Source organism: Apus apus, chromosome 6, assembly GCF_020740795.1.
Source record: "Apus apus isolate bApuApu2 chromosome 6, bApuApu2.pri.cur, whole genome shotgun sequence".
NCBI classification, from domain to species: domain Eukaryota; kingdom Metazoa; phylum Chordata; class Aves; order Apodiformes; family Apodidae; genus Apus; species Apus apus.
This window is the reverse complement of record NC_067287.1, coordinates 4,664,597-4,680,033: the sequence shown is the minus strand read 5'-3', so window position 1 is coordinate 4,680,033 and position 15,437 is coordinate 4,664,597. Positions and strand designations below refer to the sequence as shown.

The following is a 15,437-nucleotide window of genomic DNA, read 5'->3' as shown; positions in this document are numbered from 1 at the left end:
CTAAAATGGCCTGATCTCATCTGGTAAAGCAAATGCAATGCTGATTTCCTTTGTAAACCATTTAACCAGATATAATTTTGATAGTGGAAAGGAAATAATACAAAAAGGATTCATTAGAAAACATTTGTATACTGATTTTATTTTTTTCCAGCTGTAGTTTGCTTTGGAAAAAGGGGGCCTCAAGCATTAATTAAATAATGGAATAAAGGCAATGTTCACTCATGATAGTATGACTTCAACTAAGCATTTTTGTTGTTAGCAGGAAAATGATGTGACTTAACAAGAAGATTAATGTTCCTTTGCATTATAAATATATTAATTATTAATTACAGTCCTTTAAGTGAATATTTAGAATAAGACAGCATCATTGAGAGGAATGATATTTCACAATAAAAGCAACAGGAGTGAGGAAAATTAAGCACATTCTAATCATACCTCTTTTTCTGATTATAGGATAACATTTAGAGGTGATTTATAATTGTATCCAAAATCTTTAATAATACTCTAATGCAAAGAACTAATACCAGCTAAGGGGATATTTTTGTTGTTTTTTTGCACAACTGTAGATGTAGGACTCACTATAACAACTTTTTGCAGGGAGAAGACAGGGATCCGTAGCTTTCTGGTGAAGCTAGTGACAATATCTGGTATTATTATTAGTAATAGTTAAAGCACAACAATTAAAGCACACAGAGGAGAGATTCAGAAAATGAGCTTGTTTATGATTATTACTGGAAATGCAAGTTTGCATCTCATGTAGCTAAATCATTATCTTTTGCTCAGTCCTTGATCATCTGTGGTCATGTTTTTGATCCATTTTTATATCTTTTTTTAACATTCATATGAGTATAATTTGTTTTAATTTTAAATGAAGGACATTGTGATCTCAATGGATCATAGCTCCACTCCTTCGTACCAGTGTTAAATGCTACTATCAGTTGGTCTTTCTGACCAAGAAAAACTATTCTGTTTATTCCCTGTGATAGTTTATTCAACAGAGGTTATTTTAACCTCAGGTTATTAGCCCATCTGCAAAGTAATTTAGCGAGAGAAAACGCTGCTGAAATCCATATTCATGTTTAGGAAGATTTCATTGTAGCAGACACTTGTATCAATTTACAACATAACCCCCTCCAACAAGGTTGATATAACATAATTGCTCTGACTGCAAAACACAAAGCAAGGACGCAGAGTGCTCAGGCTTTCCCAGTAACCTTCAATCCCTCTCTTGCACCGTCTCTGGGTAATGCATAGACTGGAGAGCAAGCTGTGGAACAGGACTGTGTTTAGGCCATAATGAATTCCTAGGTGATTTTCCTGGTATCCCTGTGCATTTAAACAGGGCTTCCCATTGTGTGGAGCCCCCCAGGTGCAGAAGAAGGGCTGATGTGCACGATGGGTAGTTTCAGGCTTCATGAATCTGAATGGGTTTGGGTGTTTTCATCAGAATCTTCATACGTGAGTCTCACGCGGTGGTCATGGACACCTCATACCCATTGTGGGCAGAACTGGTAAATTCTCCAAAAGAGAACTTGCCCAGTTGGTTATTCCATGTAGCAGAAGGGTGTTCATCTGCCCAGCACCACGAGGTTACATCCCCTCTCTTTTGGAAAGAAAATGCACGTGCTTATACTTTTCTTTTGCTTATTACAAAGTCATAGCTGTAAACAAACTCCAGATTGCTACCACAGCAGCAAAATTAAACTGTGTGTACACTGAGTGCACAGAGGAGTCCTAGCTTTGCTGCTGCACTAGAGATGCTAAAATCCTATAGAGTTCTCTATTCCATTTCCCTGCAAATCTTCCCTGGGCTTGCCCTTGTGTTTTTTCTCATTTCAGTGTGAAATGCCATGGCAGTTTTCCTGAGGATAATATTCTGGAGCCCAGTGTCCTTCTCTATCAAGAAACTATTTCCTCTTTCTTTGTCTACATTTTAATCTCATTATGCGTTTCCAAATTTTCTCAACTCTTTCTGCTGGTGGAATAAAGCTGCCCTTCTTTGTTCAAGTATTTTCAGACTCAAAATATCCTTCTGGGCAATTTTTACAAAGAAAAAAGGCTGTGTTGTGTGTTCCGTGATGGAGCAGCACAAAGCTGCCTGCTCCACGGAAGTGCAGACCTGGTCATTGTATGAGGTCTTAGGGAGAAAACTTCCCTGGGGTCTATCCTGGTCAAAGAGAGTGATCTAGTCAAAGGGAACACCATAGTCCTATCTTTAAATGTATAGATAGTACTGGAATACTTAAAGTTCAGGGTTTGAGCGAGTTTTATTATTGTTGTGTTGCTGGGGTGGGGGTTTTTGTGTGTGTGTGCTGCTTATATTTTTGGTTTGTTGATTGTTTTTTTTCACTCTATCTGAATATTTGTGATCATAAGTTAGTGTTTGTTTGGGTTTTGTTTGTTGATTTGTTTTTTTTTCAACTTTGTTCCTTTTGCCATGTGAATATTAACTGAGTAAATTTCACAACTTCTTTGTAAAATCAGCTATCAATACTGCAGTTTTGATCCATTATGAAAAATTCAGCAAGGTTAATTTCTTGTCAGAGGTCAGGCAGGAAGTCAGAGACACAGTTGGGGGAAAAAATCCAAACCCTTCTCTTCCAGTGGTTTAGCCACAAGAACATCCTTCTGCTTTGAACAGCATATTTCTTCCATTAAAAAAAAATAATAAAAATATTAAAAAAGGAACAAAGACACACATGACTGTCAGTTGGAGAGGAGATGAACCATGGTGGTTTTATGGTTTGGCAAAAGAACATAATTACCACTCCAGTCTGAAAACTGCCAGAGGCTCTGGCTGCAGATTACTTGACCAGGATATCTTACTCTGGTGGTGTTACTAAGGCTAAAAAAATCCTGTGTTCTGCAGGGTGCCTTTGAGATGGGTGGAAAAGACGTATTTAGGTTAAAAGAAGCAAAGAAATTCAGTGAGCAGTCTTCAGAAAGTTGATTATGTGGCTGATGTTGGACTGACCTCTGTAACTTCTATTAAGGCTGCTTTCTTTATCACCAGTGCCATTTTTTAAGGTAAAATGGCTTAAAAACAACAGAGAAAAAGAGATGCATCAAGCTCATTAGTGAAGTTAGGTGGATATCACTTCGTATCTTACTGAGAAAGGGACAGATTAGTGCTTTATACTGTTAACAGTAGTACTTTTATTGTTGTCTGGGATGTGCAGTAACCTAATCTATAAAGGCTACTCTCAACTGCGTGGGCTTTGCCAGAGCTGCTGCACAGGCAGAGTCCCAGGAGAAGGACCTTAGATGGCAAATGAGTATTATTGTGCTTTACACCAACTCCCAGCAACATAAACGATGCAGGCAACCAAATCTGCTCTTTGAATTCTTTGCATCCATAGGGAGGAGCTGGGGTAGCAGAGCTGTGTTGCCCTGGGATGCACAGACTGACATTGCAACATAGCAAAGGGTGTGGAGCTGCCCTGGTGTCGAGCTCCTTCTGGGTGTCACACATGCCCTCCAAGCCTTTTTTTAGGAGCTAGATATTATCATTTGTTTGGAGTAAGGAGATAGCTTGTCACATAGATGTGATTTCTTGTCTCGTTTCTGTCCTTTCCAGCTCTCCATCAGTTTAAATTTGTATTTGGAAAACCCACAAAACTTTGCCTTTAAACCTGAGGGCTTTTCAAATTAAGCATTTAAAATATCTGGTCAATGTGTGTGCATTTGTGTTTTGATCTATTGTGTGTTATATTAAACCCTCTTCTAAAAAAATCTAATTATTTTTAAAATTACGTATTTACTACAAGAACCTTACTTCTGAATTAAGACACCTCAGGAGTGGTTATTTAATAATCCCAGGGACTAATGAACTCTCTTTAGTAATACCAGCAGATGTGCTACAGTAATCTGTCACTTGAACTTGATCTATTCTTGTTTTATCTGATAACTGTCCCCATTTGTGTAAAGTCAGCCCATACTCATGGTTGATTGTTTGGTTTTTTTCTTTCCAGAAACCAGGACATAAGCCCGAGTGTGTGGATCTGTATGGTGCTCGCATTGAGTGGACCTCAGAGAAGTCCAGCAGAAAGAATGTCTTTCAGGTAAGAGGCAACACACACATTCCATTCCTCATTTGAGTATAAACTCCTTAAGAGGTAGGTTTTATTTCCTTGTTTTTAAGAACCACAGACTGCTTTGCTACAACATTTTTCTTACCAGTACAGGAGTGTAACATCGCGTCCAGCGTCGGTTTACTGTTTTTCTAAGAGCATGATTTCTGGTGACTGAGTCTCCTAAACACTTGAGAACCTGTTGATTTATTGATTAATGCTCTATATTCAATTTGTTTTTAAAACTTAGTAGGTAATTGCTTTGGGTTCAGGCCTAGAATCTTGACCTAAAGGACTTCTATAAACACAACTTCTTCAAACTGCTTATACAAGCATGGCTCCAACACAGTGCGGTTACTCTGTTTATTTTTATTGCTGTTCAGGGTCCTCAGATGGTGATGACCCAGGTTCATTCCTGGGAGGGGAGGATTTTAAAAGTTTGCCTCTGTTAGGGCCAGCATGGAAAGACATGTATTTCTCATAGGACTATTCTTCATTGATGGAAAATAATATTATTTAATTACTTTGTCTAAATCCCATTGAATAAAAAGGGAGGATCAAGGCACAAGAAGATGAAAGGAGGAGAAAAGTGTTACTGTAAGGTTAACATTCCAGGATCTAGGGAAATAGTTTATTGCGACATCTTCAGGTTTTGGATATAAACCAGCTCCCATGAATATCAGTAGAGAGGATTGGTTTTATTTCACTAAAACTTGCATCAAGCCACATCAAAATATTATCCTCTATGAACTGAGTTATTTCCCGGAGTTCTAACACTAAGAATTTTTAACAATAAAAGCAATAAAAGGAGAGACGCAGAGGGAACGAGTCAGAGTCAAGATACTGTTAGTTACCAGCTAGTCCTTTAGTATCATCACCAGTGGGACATGCTGGAGGAACCAACTGTGTCTGGGTCTGGGATTTCAGGAAAAAAACACCACCACACACAAAAACCCCCTTAGGCACTGCACGTGGCTTCTTGAAAAGAAACCTCTTTGGGTCAACTGGGTGCTACAGAGACTTTTGCCAGGTTTATTTTTCTAGACATCTTTCTAAAACACATGCAATACTTAGAAATATTAATCTTCTTCAAGACAGTAAGGCTTGTGCTTCTATACCCCCCACATCCTTCAGGTTGTCTTGAGACAACACTTGGAGCTTTGTCATTTCCTAGGTATTTTTAGAATAAATATTTTGGTTTGGCTGTCAATCTTCAGCTTTTCCACTTGGAATGTGATTAAGTATAACCTTAGCCTTCCCTAGTGCAACCCCCTGAGCACACTGACAGGTCTTCTGAGTTTCTAGGGTTTGTTTCTTACTTTGCAGTAAGCAAAATTTCTGTCTGGAAGTGCACAGTGGAGCGGTGATTCATTGCATCTAATACATTTCCAATGTAGGAACAAACTAAGCTCTGTTATTGATTTACCAAACTGGTTGTAAGAAGCCTTTGCAATGCATTTTCTTCTCACTTCTGTTAGTGTGAGGTGTAACTCCACTGAATCAGAATAATGTGAGAAAGGGAACTCATGCACTACTGTTTGAACCCATTAAAACGTGTCTTCATCAAGCCAATAAGTGAGTGGGAGAGACATTAAGAAGTAAAAGCATGGGAGGAAGGACATATGTTAAGACACATTTTGAAAAGGGATGGAGCATTGTTTAGACAGAGAGCTACAAGAAGATTATGCCAGATGGTAAGAGTGAAAGAGGAGAAGGCTTTGGCATCAGTAGTGGTGACATTTTGGGAAAGGAAAGGACTGAACGAGACTGGTGCTACATGAGCAGATAGAGTGGGAAGGGGACTAGAGACAGAGCGAAGATTTATGAGATATTCTGGCGGGAATCCAAGGCGAGTTCGAAAGCGGGGAGGTCAGTTTGTACCTGGATAGTGAATATTTCAGGAAACGCTTCTGATGATCTACTTATCCCCAGTGGGTGGGAATAAGATTGATAATTATGTCTACTTATTCATAGATATGTTCAAAATGGGTGATTTTCAATTTTTTTTATTTTGACCTAAATATAGATGTGGTGCATTAGCTGCCTAACTCTGAAAGGATCAGAAACAAGCACGTTTATAGCTTCAAAGCGTGGCAACAAAGTATAGTTGGTGGGTTTTTCTTTCTTTACTGTCTGCATAATAAAATATTCTTTTCTGATTCAAACACAGCAATGGTTGCTTTCTGCTAATGCGTTGTACCAGGAGTAGATGCAGAATTTTGAGTTTGATTTAGACTGGGTGCTCAATTTGAGCTCATGAATTCTAGAATAGAAATAGAAAATTACTACTGAGATTTTGGTTTGAAGAAAAAGAAGGAAATATTGAATAAAAAATCTAAGCATATGACAGTAAATGGATGCTAACAAGATGGTGTCTAGGAGTATCATAAGGAAATTAACTGGAAACAAGACTGATGCAGGAAAAAAAAAAAAAGGAAACTGCAAATGAGTTATATTCAGGCAGGAAGATTTGGGTTTCTGGTCTTGATCATGAGGTTTTCAGCAGTGTTACTCCACTCATTTTAACTGAGCTGCTCCCTGTTTAACAAGTTAAGTCTGGTTGGTCTCTCACACTACCCAATTTGTACATGCAGCCTATTTCTGTTCTTGATGAATTTATGAAGGTGTTGTGGTTTTTTTTTTCAGATTTGCCTTAATAGTACCTGAAAATCTGCACATATTATAAAATATAACCTTCTGATTTTCCTTCATTTGTTGTATTGATGACATAGCTTAGCACCAAGGAAAAGACCTGGTCAGAAGCAGCTTCACGTGATGAAGGCAAACGTAGCAGTTTGCAGTGAGATACTGTTGCTGTTTGTTCTTGCTGGCTGAGTGACGTGATACACTAGGTCTTCATCAGAGGAGTGGTGAATAAAAGAAGATTTATGTTCAAATCACATGCTTTAAATATTTCTGCTAAGTGCTAGTTTGCTCTTTGGTGTTTAGCCTGAAATTTAAAGCACTGAGGATTAAAAGGATTACAACATAATCTTAAATAATCCTAAGTGTCATTTACAGAGAGATGGTTGTAATAACTAAATAAAACCATATTAAGGGATGGCAGTGTTGTCAGTCAGCAGCTGGAATGGAAACAGTGCCTATGTCACTCTGTCATTCTCCTCTTTCCTTTATTTGGCTTAGTTTTATATTGAGTAGGTGCATTTTGATGCAGGTTATCAAAAAAGGACAGGAGATGATGGGCTGCTTTTCAGTCAGTACTAATAACGTCTGCTGAGGCACCAGGAGCTAGGTTAGTTTACATATTTTCTCCATATTCAATGTTTTCTGCTTCTAGTAAACTTTTCAACTGGAGTTTATCCTCTCCCCTGCTTTACACATCCTGTAAGTCAAGCAGCCCTCGTTATTTCAAATTCTCCCAGGCATCATGAAAGACATGCTCTTGGCCCCTGGCTTCATACTTCTGGAGCTTCATGATCACAAATTCTTGTGGCTGCAGACTGTTTCCTTGAAGAGGTTTTGGAGGATTTATTTCTGATTATTCATAAAAGAATAGGAAAAATAGGAGAGAGGTGAAGAGTGCAAACAGTGGTCAGGAGCAGCATGAATTGGTGAAGCTGCTTTGTTCTCTTGATAGTATCATTCATTTTAGTACTTCTTTGTTTTGTTGTTTGTAATTTTTGTAGTTTCTTTATTAATATTTTTTTCCCTGTTTACCAAGTTCAATTATCAGGAAGGTTCCACATGCAGGATTTCTGCAGTTTGATGCCCCACCTCTTGCCACAGATCTGGTGTGATAATGGGTTTTGTTTCAGTACAGCTGTAAGGGGTTACTCATTTACAGGCAACTAAGAACTGTAAATGTATTTTACAAATAGAGAAATCAGTATAAGAAATACAGTATTTCAACAGTGAGACAGCTGAAAGTACAACTGTACCTATGTGTTCTATGAAAGAATTTCTCTTGCAGCTGTTTCGTATACAATAACATTTATGGCACTGATCTAGGGTAACTCCCTCATCCTTGAAGCTCTCCAGCTTTGTCCAAGAGCATAATCTGAATGATAAGCTATTTTGTTCTACATACTGTAGGATCAGCATAGTATCTGGATGCCTCCCAGGAATGTTTTTAGTCACCGTGTTTTGCCATGGGAGGGATCATTTTCTTTTCTGTGATCTCTGTAGAGGAAGCACTGAGAGTGCAACGTGGAGGGGCTTGGGTTGGGGTTGGTATTTGGATTTCTTTGCATGTTTTTAAATATAAATGCTGCATAGAGAAGGCAAATCTAAAAAAAGCCACTTTGCAGTCAGATGGATATGAATTTTTTGGTGGTCCTTATCAGCAGTTGGAGCATGTTGTCTATCCCAAACCTGTCCCAGAGAAAGTTCAGTTCCTTGAGCTCAGGAGTGCTCTTGCCTGCAGCTCCTACCAGGCTGGTTTTGAACTAGATATGCATGAGAAGGACCTGTGGTGATTTTAAAACATCTGCACAGCATTTTTTCCACTTCTGGAGGTTACAGCTGCATCCTGCATTTCTATCCCAGGGATGTGAATATATTATTACATAATTAGAAGACTTATCCACATCACAAAATTACTGGATAGCACCTGCAAGGTGTTTTTTAAGAAATAAACTTCTAATTAGTTTTGAAAAAGCACAAGAAATGGTCCTAGTCATTATCTTAGAAATGTTCAGCAGTCTATTTTTACATAATTACTCTGGTTTTATTGGTGCAAGTGGGATATCTATATATTTGACCTCTATAATAAGAGCTTCAAACGTTTCAAGGAACAACAACTTTATTCATAAAACTCACAAGCTGAGCAGTTAAGGTAGAGCTGCTACAAAATATAGCTAATGTATCCCTCTCACTTTCTGTGGTTCCTGTGTCTACTTTGGGGTAACACAAAACCCTCAGTGGTTGCAGCAAAGGCCAGGTGTCTTTTGTGGCTGTGAAATCGGGACAGTAGTTTATTTGCTTTTAATTAAGAGAAAATTAAAATCTCAGTCGCCATTCTACTGATAACCTAAAAATAAGTTATTACTTTGCAGAAATACTAAAGTCCACTCCTGATAAGCAGTATTTAATCATATCTTGCTAAATGAAGAGAGATTCAAAATTCTCATCAAAAATTTTGGTAGATTTTTTGTTAAATCTCATTTTACCTAGAAAGTTCCTAATCCCATTTATGGCCCCAGAGAAAATGTCATGAAAATTTCACTGTGTTGGAAAAAAAAAATATTACAAAAAAATAGACTTGAGAAGTGTAACTTCAGCAACTCGTGGAGGTCTTGAAAAGGCTTGAAAGTCTGGATGAAGAAATGGTGGTGTGGGATGGTGCTGTGGTGATGATGCTGCCTGCAGGTCACCTCCACTGGGGTAATCACTGCAGGCCATGAGTCTCCCTAAAAAACAGAGGCCTACAAAATCAGAATGAAAAGTGAACCAAAATTTTCTGTGATTATTTTTTCTGATTCAAAAAACCCCACAACCCATACTCTTCAAGTCCGACGCTGTGTGCCTAGATGTCTGCCTGCTAAAGATAATAATTACAATAGCTCACCGTGCTTTTTTAAGAGCCCATCTTTTGACAGATGTAAGTGCTGATCTGTGAGTGACTGTGATAGGTATGATAGGTCTGTGTATGCTCATACACATGTGCTTCTTAAGAAATTATATGAATCACTTAGCTTTTGACAGCTACGCTGCAGCTTTCAGAAGTGCAGATGTTATTTGTCCATCAGAAAGGAAAATATTTATTTCAAGCCACAGGCATTTTCTGCGTTGCAAAAAAAAATAAAATAAATAATAAAACAGAAGAGCAGCTAATGCTTAATGTGCGTGTGAAACAATTTTGTCAGGGACAGAAGAAGCCCGGCTGAGTAGAAGGGTTTGGACAAATACGTGAGTGCACAGGAAGCACCTTGAAAAAAGAATCACCCATAAGCCAAGAGTGACAGTGGAGCTGCTGACTCTACCAGCGTGTTGCAACTGAATTCACGGAGGGTTGTGTTGGTTGTTGGAGGATTCGGGTGTGGGGTTTTTTTGGGTTGTTTTTTTTTTTGCCTTTTTCTTCTCTTTTTTACTGCTGAAGTGAGCCGTGTGCTGCGGCTGGGATGCGAAATGGCAGTGGGCTGCAGCCTCCTGCTGCATTATTCATAAACATATTGCTGCCATCTCGTGGGCAGCAGTTGGAGGTGGCCAGGGGGCTGTCCAGGCTTTGCCTTGCCCTGGGGGGCCAACCAGCACTGCAGGGGACAAGGGTGCAGGTCACTTGGCACCCAGCATCACCACGGGGAGGAAGTTGCTCTGAAAGATCTCTCAGCAAAAATCAGTGCCTGGCCGGACTGTCGGTACTGTTAACACTTCTTTTAGCTGGTTGCTAAATGAGGTAATGTCTGCTTTTAGGAAGGACTAGTGCTGCCGTTAACCTGGATTCTCCAAATTATGCATGAGGTGCTAGTTTTATGTTTTGGAATGGTGATTGTCTTCTGATCAGCAGGGCTGATAGGGAAAGGGTAAATAGCTTCCTCAGGGCGGGCTGGTTCAAGATAAAGCACGCAACGAGAATTATTGTTGCAGCCGCCCTGTTTGGTGAACCTGATAAAGCCCAGGGTGCTCTGATGTGAGGCCTTGGGTGCTGTCTTCTGTGTACTCCTAAAACGAGGAAAACGGTGTTTTCATAGACCTGGCAATCAGCAGCTGAAAGGGAGGGCAAAAACACAAAAGGAGCCTGGCTTTCCTGATTCTTCAGTACTTGAAGGTTTTTTGCTTCTCTGGAGTGCAAACAGCTAAATTAATTTAAAAGCATTATGATTTTCGCAGACTTCTTAATACTAATTAAAAAAAAAAAAAAGTCTTGATACGTGCCCAACCATTGCACACTGTCCCTTAATTTATCAAACTCTTGAGAAAAAAAAAACAAACAACAAACAAAAAAAAACCACAGAGGAAAATGAATCCTAAATGAACTCACTCAGAGATAATCAAGTCTGACTTGTTTACATGTTTGGTGCTGGTATTTCTGTATTCAGCCACTACATTTTTTAAAATCTTGGCGAAGTCGCTTTACTCCATTTTTGTGTTTCTCTTTTAATGAGTGAGGCAGATATTTAAAGTTGGCTGGGCACAGGCGAGCCTTGGCTGTCCTCTCCCTGCAAGGCAGCACCTCGCATTTGTGTGCAAAGGGATGCCAGACGATCTGGTAGGGATTCACATTTCTCTCTGTGTGTGTAGGAGTGATTTCTACCGCCGACATTCTTTGGGGAGAAGGATGGGGTTGGGCGTTTCAAGGTGCTAAGTGGACAATGGCAGGTAATTTGGAGGCAAGGGGAGAAACGCAAATAGTGTCCTGCCCTGTCTCTTGGATAAATCTACCTCAGTTTTCGGCGGAGCAGTCGTTCTTAGGCTGAGATTCATGGGCCACTAATGGCATGGGGAGACTTTTTGAAATGGTAATACTAGCGCAGTCAGCCCGAGAAGACATTTAAGGTAGTTCCCAGGTGGTACAAATGAAAGGAAAACCCAAAAGACCGTTTTCCACAAAGGAAAACCCTGTTTTTTCAAACCTACTCCTTCAGTTTATTGATTTTAAGGATGCACCTCCAATTGATCCCATTTATAGATTTTTCTTTTGTTATGGATTATGTGAGTTGTTAAAAAAAAAAAAAAAAGAAGTTTAGGGGCTGGATTGCTTGAATTCTGGCGTGGCTTTTATTAATATTATTGACTTAAGTTGGCTTTTTTTTTTTACTGCCTTTTCTCTGGTTCGGGGTGAATAAATTCATAGGAATTTCATGCAATTACAACTGCAATTGCATCTGTAAAACAGGGTGATCCAAGAAGCTTAGCAAATATTTTCTTTGGCAAGCAAAAAGAGGAGATGTGGTTTGCTTACCATTTCATTTAAAAATAGACTAACTTAAATTATCAGATTATTTTAACACTTAAAATCCACAGCACTTTAGTCAGCTTCCCTTTGGTTTGTGTTGTGGTTTTTTTTTGATTATAGTAATGACTCTTACAAATACATTACTACTATTTAAAATCTTAACATACTTGAAACCTAGAATGTGTTGGGCCTCCCCCCACCTGAGCCAGCATTTACAGGTAAACTTTTACAGATTGAATTTATTAGTTTCCAGGATGGAAAATGTGCATTTTTTACAAGCGAATATTTGTAGGAGAGCACGTTAACTTATGAAAACAGAAGCCAATTACTAAAATTCTCTTAAGCAATAGACTTATTATTATTTTATATTATTTGTACACAGTCATCACTAGGTGGAGGCATACTTTACAGATTCTATTGAACATGTCATCTGTATGGACTGAGATAAATTGCATTGATGCTGTGTAGTTAAGTGGCTGATTTGGTTTTTAACATGGACTGTTGAAGTAACCTGTTACCACCACACTCCCAACTCTCAGACAGGTTAAGCAGACTTGTGCTTTGACCACTGCTACTGATGAAAAACAGTGAAAATTTATATTTTTTTAATCATGTGTTGCACAGAGATTTCTTCAATTCATTCAGAAACATCTTTCACGTGTGGTAAATTTAAAAGGAAACAAGCAGGTGTCATGGAGCAAGAGATTGAAATAACCAATATCTACCTGTTCCAATAGCCCATCCCCCAGTACTTAAATCAATGTAGGATGGATTGACTATATGTTACTTCTCTTGTGTTTATGAGCTGACAGGGAAGAGTCTGTACAAGCTGGTCCTCTGCTAGCACAGCCCAAGCTGCTTGTTTGAGAAGCCACGGCTGGACTGACTCAAGGGTGAATGTCGTAGTCAGAGACAAGAACCCTTCCTCTATACTTTGAACACTCTATTGTGGCTCTTCACATCTTATAACACCCACTGGCTTCTATTGTAGGAGAAAGAATGGTCGTGGTGCACAGATTAGAAAGAAAAATTACAATTTCTTCAGAAACTAATCCCTAGCTTTTCAAGTAAGGCAGAGGTTGTCTTCTGAACGTGCTGAGAAAAGTAGAGGAAATATATTTTTATATCTGTAATTTTAATATATTTTAGAGAATGGAGTCTGGATTCTTGAGAGAGATTTTCTGAGCTTTGTAGCTTCTTAGCCCCAAATAGGCATAGTGGGCATTGCTGTGGCCTAGAGCTTTGTCACCTTTTTTTGGACGCTGTCTCTGCCACCCCTTGGGATGTCAGGCCGTTACATCCTGGGGCAGGTGCTTCTTACCCCTTCCATGGACAGGGATGTAAAAACACTTTAGTGGAACTGAAATACATCCTTCTCTTTTTTCTTTCTAAGTATTTTTCCTGTATTTTTTATTTTTTGTAATTTGAATATGGAATCACACTTTTAATAATTACATTCGCAATCTAAAATTAAATAAGCATTTTGTTTAGTCCTCACAGAATTGCCAGCCAGTGCTCAAGAAGGATGTCCAGCAATTCATCAGCCTGCAGAAAATAATTACAGCAATATTTTGAAATGCTTATAGTTTTGATTTGGTTTATAGAATGTAAATAATCCGTTTTGATTCTTCTGTTTCAAATGGCTTTTTTGGAACTAAGGCTTTTGAATATGAGTCCCTCAAACCAAGCTGTTACTCCTGGGAAATTCTGCAGTGGTATGTTACTGGCATTTGAAAAATGCACACCTTCTGAGAAAAAAAAAACAGGAAAATTCTGTCAAACAGACTGATGGGAATTCCCAAGTTTGGAAATGCGGGTTCTGTTGGAAAACAATGGCAGTGCAATTCATCTAGTGCTGCAGCTGGAGTGAAAAGTATAATGTTTTCACCATTACATACATTTTTTTTAAATGTATTTATTTTTCATTGACATTCTGGAAACAAATATTTTACATAATCAGTAAAAAGTGCTAAGTAAGGAATAAGAGAGAGTTATGTGTGTTGGAAAAGAACATAGACTTTACCCATCTAGCAAAGTGTGAAGAAATATGGTAAAATGGAATGTAATGTGGGAGTGAAGAAGTGTGTACAGGGAGTAGGAAGAATGTAATCCAATAGTAGAAGATCAAAGGAAGGGAAGCCAATTTTTCCCAATATTTGATAATAACTTAGATGTAGCAAGGTAAAGGATCTGAACAAAGGGTCAGAATATCACACATGGGAAAGGAAAAAACACTATCTATAGCGAGGAGTGTGCAATGTAGTATTAGTACTTTTTTTAAGGATCAATTATTATCTCCATCTCCTGGTATTTCAGGACTCTCTTGTAATTACTAGTGTTATTTTTGCTCCCTCTCCTGCACACGCACTCTGTCTCGCTCCCCCTTCCAGGCAACACTTCTCCACTTGCGCAGATTTGAGGGGGTAGGAGGATCTCAGGGGTGCTTTGCAAGATGCTCGTTTCCTACCGCAGACTGTGGCATTGCCAGGACTCTTCAGGGGACTCTCTGCCAGCTCTCCTGAAAAGCTTGCAGGGGAGTGGGAGAAGATTTGCATACTGCCCAAGCAGGGCCAGATTTGAACACCCCTCTCTGCCGAATAGTGTGTTGTGGAGTAAATACTGACACCACAATCATTGCAGCTTCTGTAGAGTAGGTGCTGTGCTATGTCAAGCTATTAGGGTCTGCCCCTTATTTCTTTCCTCCCCCCCCCTCCTAAGATGCTCCTTTTTTTATTCAAATGGATATTTCTGTTCACCTGTTTTTTTCTTGTTTTCCACCTTTAATTTTACCTTTCTCTGGTTTTGCTTTCTTTTCCTGTACCCACTATTTTACATTTTTGTATTTGAATAACATATTTTAAGTGATTTTTCTCCTGTTCTCAGTGTGATGACAGTGTATTCTGATGGAAAGATAATAATGCCCAAGGAGGTTTTCTTTTATGAATTCTGCTGGTGTTACTTTCACATGCACAAATACATCATCTTGATTTCTAGCTTTGGGTCATTTCATTGCTCTTGTATGTCTTGCTACGAGATGTTTCCTGTAATTAAAAGATTAAGTTAAATAGATTATTTGTGCTGCCCAGTCTACATAAATGTTCTGTTTCTCTGCCTCTGGATACTGGCTTTTGTGTTTTAAGGCAACGTTGTGGTACATAAAGTTGTATCATGTCTCCTTTGTCTTTAAGCTGCTGACTTATTGGTAACAGAAGCAATCAAACGAGACATTTACTGCCAGAGCCTCGCAGGGTCAGTGAATTAACAGGTGCCAATAAGTTCTAAAGAAGCATTTTAATTGTTTCTAAAGTATTTAATTAATGGACTTTTTCAGAGGAGTGGTAACTGAGCAGACATCAGGCTGATAAATGTTTAATGCTTGTACCGAGAGAACTTTTTTCTCCTTTTCATGTAATTTGAGGTGTTTGCTAATGGAAAACAAACCCTGAATTGTTGTGTAGCATGCAATCAATGATGAACTGCTATTAGATTGTCCAGGGTTTAGATACCTATCA

The 15,437-nt window shown here is 38.8% G+C and overlaps 1 protein-coding gene across 5 annotated transcripts in view; it reads left to right on the top strand.

The window, feature by feature from the left end:
- ARHGAP15 (Rho GTPase activating protein 15) overlaps positions 1 to 15,437 on the top strand; it is a 333,818-nt gene that overhangs the window by 65,224 nt on the left and 253,157 nt on the right. For all 5 annotated transcript variants that reach the window (XM_051622745.1, XM_051622748.1, XM_051622746.1 and 2 more), the window contains one exon: positions 3,972 to 4,061. In XM_051622745.1, the coding sequence (XP_051478705.1) occupies positions 3,972 to 4,061 (90 nt within the window). The remainder of the gene's footprint in view (positions 1 to 3,971; positions 4,062 to 15,437) is intronic.